General features: G+C 34.4%; 1 protein-coding gene across 1 annotated transcript; it reads right to left on the bottom strand.

The window, feature by feature from the left end:
* Positions 1-6,276: 6,276 nt before the first annotated feature.
* Positions 6,277-7,200, bottom strand: LOC106824883 (olfactory receptor 13G1-like). Its single transcript, XM_014831399.1, has one exon. It carries the CDS (start codon positions 7,198-7,200, stop codon positions 6,277-6,279), a length of 924 nt encoding a protein of 307 aa, XP_014686885.1.
* Positions 7,201-8,139: the final 939 nt, after the last annotated feature.

Below are 8,139 nucleotides of genomic sequence, written 5' to 3'. Positions count from 1 at the left end.
AGCTGAGGTGTATAAGGAGATATCTCATTGTAACTTTGATTTACATTTAACTAATAATTAGAGATGCTAAACATTTTTTTTCATGTTCCTGTTTGTCATCTGTGCATCTTCTTTGGAAAAATGTTGGTTTATATCCTGTGATCCTTTTTCGATCAGGTTGTTCATTTTTTTGTTGTTGAGTTGTATGAGTTCTTTACATATTTTGGAAACTAACCCCTTGTCAGATATATGCTTTGCAAATATTTTCTCCCAGTTGGGGGGTTATCTTTTCATTTTCTTCATGGTGTCATTTGCCTTGCAGAAGCTTTTTAGTCTGATGTAGTTTCACTTGTTTATTTTTGTTTGTTTCCCTTGCTTAAGAGGACAAAGTATTCAAAAAGATACTGCTAAAACCAATGTCAAAGAGTGTTTTGCCTGTATTTTTTACTAGGAGTTTTATAGTTTCAGGTCTTACATTCAGGGCTTTATTCCATTTTGAGTTAATTTTTGTGTATCATGCAAGATAATGGTCTGTGTTCATTCTTTTGCATGTGGTTGCCAGTTTTCACAACAAAATTTATTGGAGAAACTTTCCCTTTTCCGTTGTATGTTCTTGGCTCCATTGTAAAATATTAGTTGTCCATAAATGTGTGATTTTATTTCTGGGATTTCAATTCTATTCCATTGATATGGGTGTATATTTTTGTGACACTACCATGATGATTTGATTATAGCTTTGCAGTATATTTTGAAGTCAGGGATTGTGATACCTCCAGCTTTGTTCCTTTTTCTCAGAATTGCTTTGGCTTTTGGGGGTCTTTTGTTGTTCCATATTTATTTCAGAATTCTTTGTTCTATTTCCATGAAGAATGTCTTTGGATTCTGATTAGGATTTCACTGAATCTGTAGAGTGCTTTAGGTAATATGGACATTTTAACTATGTTTATTCTTCCCATCCATGAGTGTGAGATATCTTTCCATTTGTCTATGTCTTCTTCAAATTTGCACTAATATCTTGCAGTTTTCATTGTATGGTTCTTTCATCTCCTTGCTTAAATTTATTCCTAGGTTATTTATTCCTTTGTTGTGATTGTAAATGTTAGTGTATTCTTAACTTTCTTTCTGTTAGTTCATTATTAGTGTATAGAAATGCAAGTGATTTTTGAATGTTGATTTTATAACCTGCAACTTTGCTGTAGTTGTTGACTATTTCTACATGTTTTCTGGTGGATTCTCTAGGACTTTCTATATGCAGTATCATGTCATCCACAAACAGTGAGAATTTTACTTCTTTCTCTCCAATTTGGATCCTTTTTATTTCTTTTACTCACCTAATTGCTCTGACCAAAACTTCTAGTACTGTATTGAATGAGAGTTGTGAGAGTGGGCACCCTTATCTTTTTCCTGCTCTCAGAGTCATAGCTTTCAGTTTTTCACCATTAACTATGATATTGTCTCTGGGTTAGTCATATGTGACCTTTGTTATATTGATGAACTTTCCTTCTATATGCATTTGGTTGAGAGTATTTATCATAAATTTATGTTGTAACTTATCAAATTCTTTCTCTGTATCTATTGAGATTATCATGTGATTTTTATTCCTCATTTTGTTAATATTTGTATCAGGGGAATTATATACTGATAACAGGAACATTCCACGAAGAAGACGTAGCACTTATTAATATATATGCACCTAACACAGGATCACTAAAGTATATAATGCAACTATTAACAGACCTAAATGAAGAAATTGACAGAAACATAATAATAGTAGGGGACTTCAACACCCCATTTACATCCTTGGATATATCATACAGACAGAAAGTCACAAGGAAACAGTGACCTTAAATGAAACACTGGACCAGGTAGATTTAATAGTTGTATATAGAACATTCCACCTCCCAAAAGCAGAATATTTTCTTCTCAAGTGCACAGGGAAACTTCCCAAAAATGGACCATATGTTGAGAAAAAGGGCAAGCCTCAATACAATTAAGAAGATTGAAATCAGGTCAAGCATCTGACCAGAACACTGTGAAACTAGAAATCAAATTCAAGAAAAAAGCTGAGAAAGTCACAAACATGTGAGGACTAAACAACATGCTACTGATCAACCAATGAATCAAAGAAGAAATCAAAGGAGAGGGGCTGGATCCATGGTTTAGTGGTTAATTTTGGCATGCTCTATTTTGGCGTCCTGGATTTGTGGGTTCAGATCTCAAGTGCAGACCTGCATCACTCATTTGCCATACTATGGTGGTGACCCACATATCAAGTGGAAGAAGATTCACACAGATGTTATCTCCAGGCTAATCTTCATCAGAAAAAACATAAACATAAAAAAATGAAGAAAGAAAGAAATCAAAAGAGCAATAAAAAAATACCTAGAGACAGATGAAATTGAAAACACAACATACTAAAACTTATGCAATGCAACAAAAGTGGGACTAAGAGGCAAAGTTTTAGCACTAGAGGCCTACCTCAACAAACAAGAAAAATATAAAAATAAGTAATCTTAAACTAAAAATAAAAGAACTAGAATAATAGCGTATCCAAAAGTCAGTAGAAATAGGGAAATAATAAAAATCAGAGCCAAAATAAATGAAATAGAGACTAAAAACACAATACATTGGATCACTGAAAGTAAGAGCTGATTCCTTGAGAAGCAAAATTGACAAACCCTTAGCCAGACTATGAGAAAATGAGAGAAGGCTCAAATAAATAAAATTAGAAATTAAAGAGTAGAAATCGCAGTGCATCCCACAGAAATACAAAGGACTATTAGAGAATACTATGAGAAACTATATGCCAACAAACTAGATAACCCAGAAAAAACAGATAAATTTTTAGACTCATATAATCTCCCAAAACTAAATCAAGAAAAAATAGAGGCTCTTAATAGATCAATCACAAGTAAAGTGATTGAAACAGTAATCAAAAACCTCCCCCAAAAATCTATAGTCCTGGGCCAGATGGATTCTTTGGTGAATTCTACCAGATTTTCAAAGAAGACATAACACCTGTCATTTGAAACAATTCTGAAATATTGAAGAAGAGGGACTGTTTCCTAAGTCACTCCATGAGGCCAACATTACCCTGATATCAAAACCAAATAAGGACAGGAAAAAAGGAAAATTACAGGCCAGTATCACTGATGGTCGTAGATGCAAAAATCCTCAAAAAATATTAGCAAATCAAATACAACAATACTTTAAAATTATCATACAGCATGATAAATTTGGATTTACTCCACAAACGCAGGGATGATTCAACATCTACAAGTCAAACGATGGTCTCCGTTTTGGTATTCTCTCTTTTGCAATCCAATTTTATTTCACCATTATGTTTGTGATTCCAAATATGTACTTATGATAAATTTCTTGATAGGCATTATTATTAACTGACATAATATGAGCACCTCTTTCCTTCTCCATGTATGTTAACTTAAAGTTTGTTCAAAGATGCCAAGTCCCTACTTTCTAAATCTATTCTTCCAATATGTACTTACAGCTTGAGATGGTGCAGTGGTATGGCCATGGCCAATATGATGTAAATGCATGATTATGGCTGAGTGATTCTTAATTTAAAAAAGCATCATGACACACACTTTACATATCTTACTATTTTGTCAATTATACCTCAATAAATCAGAAAAAAAGTTAAAAAATAATAGCTAAAGACTTATTTGCCCTGTGACATCTCCATCTTTATCCTTCATTCTGCTTGGGTCATGAGTGAGATGCCTGGTAATGTAGAAGCCATTCATGACCCTAGAGAAGACACAGTTGAATGGCAGAACAAGAAAATGGAAGGAGCCTCGTTCTTTGCTGGTATCATTGAGCTGCCACAGACACTATTGACTGTCTAAAACCTGACTTCCATTGCATTCAGCATAAGTCTCCTCACTGATTTAAAAGGACTGAAGTACTATCCTCTGTTATTCATAGTTAAATATATTGGAGACTTAACAAAAAATTGCCCTACAACTGCACTCACTAGAACAAGGTTTTTATCCAGAGAAATCAGAAATAACCTATATGAGGCCCAAACCCAGACTGGCTGGCTCATGATCACAGTGTTCTAAGTGTACTAGGAAGATCATTATGGAATATTAAGTATACATTACAAGTACTAGATACAGTGAAGGGCAAATCCATTATATACCCTAGTTCTGCCCATTGTACAATCACATAACAACAAATAAATGGCACAAAATACACAAAATACTCAAATGACTATTGGAATCTTACTCTTAAAATTAAAATGATCAATAGGTGTATAATTTAAGGTGGATGTTTGCACTTTTAGGTAAAAGTATCTGTGAAAGAAATATGAACATACAATTTGAACTTTCCACAGCCTGTAGTCTCCTGTAGGGATCTTACACCTTCTAGACAACTAGCAGCACACAGAGTTGTTCTCTTCTGTGTCTATGGCTATGAGGTAGATGTGTCAGTATAATGGGTTAGGTAGAGAATCATGCAAGATAATCCAAATATCTGGTATTGATGTGGTGGGTGTGTATATATATATAATGAAATACAATGTTCAGTGCTATATTCAGCAAGAATAATGTGGAAGCCAGAGTGGAATAAGCTATGAGAGCAAGAAGCCCAGAATTAGTTTACTTTTAAAATTTTCCCCTTAACATAGAAAATACGAATGAAAACAAATTTGAATGTTTCACATGATAGTCTAACAATTTTAAATCATACTTATAGCTGCCTAATTTCAAAATAAAATACACATTCAGACAATTCTTTTATATTTATTCTTTAGAAAGGAATTAACCTATGTTATTGATTTGACTTCTATATGGCTTTTTTTTTTTAACAAAGAAGAGAGCATAATGGAGAAGTTCTTTATTAAGTTCATTTTAAAGAAGTGAGAGAAAAAGCATCTCTGACAGCTGTCTACTCAGCTTGTCTGGCTAAACACCTAGGTCATAGTGTTCTCCTGTTGATTGCAAAATAAACTCACACAACATCAGCATCAGAAAAGTTCCTCATGAAAGAGGAAGACAGAAAAAAGCCCCTCTGTTGACACGTCTGAGCTGACATGAAAATAATAACACAGCCCAAACCTCAGAAATTACCAATATCTCCTTTTCCCACTTAATACATTTGATTGCTGCCTCTTTAGCAATTACAGCTTAGCAATGTTTATTCTTTCTACCTTCCAGATAAAATTTCCCTTATTTTCTGACATGATCCAATCTAGTAAAAATCCCCTTTTTTTGTTCTTTTCCCATATACCCAACACAATCACAAATAAGTCCGTGTCAGCACCCTCTTACTGACACATGATGTGCTGTCCCCTTTATGCAATAAATCAACTCATTCACCTAATCACGTGTTTCTGGTATTCTTCAGCTGGAGGACATTGAGAATAGTTCTTCTGTTTCCTTGTATTAGGTATTAATTTACTTAAAATTTGGTATTAAATGTTATATAAAAGTAATAATATATGGTTCTTGTATTTATAGATTGAGAAACCTAATGCAGGCAATAATGATATTAACTACATTTTTTCAAGAATAATAGTATGAGAATACCATTATTCTCATTTTTTAATTTTTTCAAAAATAATAGTATGAGAAAATCTTGCTCTTATTTTATAAAATATGTTGCAGTGGAATCCTGATTATAACATGGATGTTAAAGCAAAACTGTAATGCATGTGTACCAAACATGTCTCACAAAGATGGAATGTATTTTCTTGTTACATAAATGGTGGCCATGATTTGATTTATAAAATTGTTAACTCTAGAATATTAGAAATAATATTTATTTTTTGTAGAGGTAAATGTTTGTATACATGGATCTATAAGAATTAGAAGTTATGCATATATATTTTAGAAATACGTTGGCATATAAATGACATTTTATGATGTAATTTATGATATATCTTATGTCATATATTTGTGTGATGTATGTGTATTACATTACAGATTTTGTAAAAATGAAAAGTATGGAATTGTAGAGATGATGAGGAGGTCAGGAACAGAATAGGAAAAAAGAGAAAACACTTTCATCTACTGTGATTGGTTTTTAAAGTTTACATGAAAAAAATTTATTAACATGTGGAACGATAAGTATAAATTACTAGTGAAATCATAACAGAATAAGTACATTTTGGAAATAAGGAGCTAGGGAAGTGATTTACAGTGGAGTGAAACATTCTTGCCCTTAAGAGAGAACAGGAAAAGTTGAAATGGAAATAACTGAAACATCAGTAAAATCTGAGATGTTCTAGTAGACAATTCTAAAGTAGAGTAGTGATGCACCCTCTTGAAACCATTAATGTTTCAGAAATGAAAAGACTTTCTTAATCCCTGTCTGCATCTCCTTGTTCTGGAAACTGTACACAACGGGGTTCAATGTGGGGGTCACAAGAGTATAGAGTGCAGCTACCACCTTGTCTCTTTCAAATGTGTAGCTGGAAGCAGGGCAGATGCAGGTGTAGATTACAGGGCAATAGTAAAGGGACACCACTATGAGGTGGGATGAGCATGTCAAAAAGGCCTTTCTCTTGCCTGCTGCTGTGTGGACGCGGAGAATGGCAGCAATGATAAAAGCACAGGAGATGCAGGTGAGGGAGAAGTTGCCCACTGCCAGGGTAATATCTGCAATATAGACCATCACCTCATTGGCTTTCACAGGGCTGCAGGACAAAGACAGAAGTGGGGGTATCTCACAGAAGAAGTGGTCAATGGTATTTGGTCCACAGAAGGTCAGCTTCAGGATGAGACCTGTGTGTACCCAGGAATTGGTGACTGCAATAGCCATGACAATGCTGAGTAAGGCCATGCACATATGGTGGTTCATGACAGTGCTGTAGTGAAGAGGGAAACAGATGGCCACATAGAGGTCATAGGCCATGGTGGTGAAAAGAACCATTTCAGCTCCCAGGGACCATGTAAAGAAGAAGAGCTGGGACGTGCAGCCTCCATATGAAATGGTCCTTCCTGATGTTAACATGGTCCCAAGCATCTTGGGTATTATGCTTGTTGTGCAGATGATGTCTATAATAGCCAGTGATAGAAGGAGAACATACATGGGGGTATGTAGGGTGGTGTTATAGATTATGGTAATGACAATGATCAAATTGCCAAGAAAAGCCACAAGATAGATAAGGAGAAAGACAATGAAGAGAACTCCCTGGAGTTCAGGATTTTGGCTGAACCCCAGAATCATAAACTCAGTTATAATACTGTTATTCATATTGCTTTGGTGATTAAATGGCAGACCTTGCAGAGAGTGAACATGTGGGAATTAAAGAAATCTGAATGTCATTATAAGATTGTGTGTGTGTGTGTGAATGAAGTGATTTGAGTATTGATTTGACACAACTTTGTAGCAGGAATTCCTTTATGATGGACTTTGGTCTTCCAGGCAATATCCTCTATTCTCAAGATCCATACCATTTTCCGATGCATATTCTTCCATTAATGACTCCAGTAAACAGAAGCCTGTGGTTGAGAAGAAAAATAATAGAAAAATAAATGTCTTCAAATATTTCAATATTATCATTTTGAGTTGAAACTTGCTTGAGCCTAAGTTACATTCATTTATACACACACACACACACAATGGAAATATAATACAAATAATTACATATCTCATTTATTCTGTTAATTGCATCCTATCTTTCTACAAACATATGCAATCAGTAATATCCAGAACAACAGAAGTTGACAGGACTAATCATAGTGGGAACATATCAGGGGGAAAATGCCCAACAGAAAATTCTAAGGCTGGGTATTCATGAGATCATTGACTAATTTATTGAAGTCCAAGCACCAAATAATTTAATCAAATTTCTGCTTTGAGATTTTTTCCTCAATTTTAAAAGTGCAATCCTAAAATTGAGTGAACTAATTTGTTGTACTGCCATGCAATGGCAAGAGTGTTGGATGTAAAAATAGAAAATCTGGGGTTACCTCTTCATTTCATCATAGCTGTAGACTGGCCATTTACCCCCATAACCTTCAGATTTCTTACTTCCAAAAATAGTATAAATTGGGACAAATATTAGATATTATATAGTCGGAGAAAAAGGTTTTTAGGGATACTCCAGGATAGAAGCAGCTGAAAAACAGTTATCTGAAAGGTAGCCATGAGTTTCAAAGGGAAATTCTTGTTTTATTTTATTCATCCCCA

This window comes from Equus asinus, chromosome 3 (assembly GCF_041296235.1).
Source record: "Equus asinus isolate D_3611 breed Donkey chromosome 3, EquAss-T2T_v2, whole genome shotgun sequence".
NCBI classification, from domain to species: Eukaryota; Metazoa; Chordata; class Mammalia; order Perissodactyla; family Equidae; genus Equus; species Equus asinus.
Note: the sequence above shows the minus strand (reverse complement) of the source record. Positions and strands in the feature narration are given on the sequence as shown.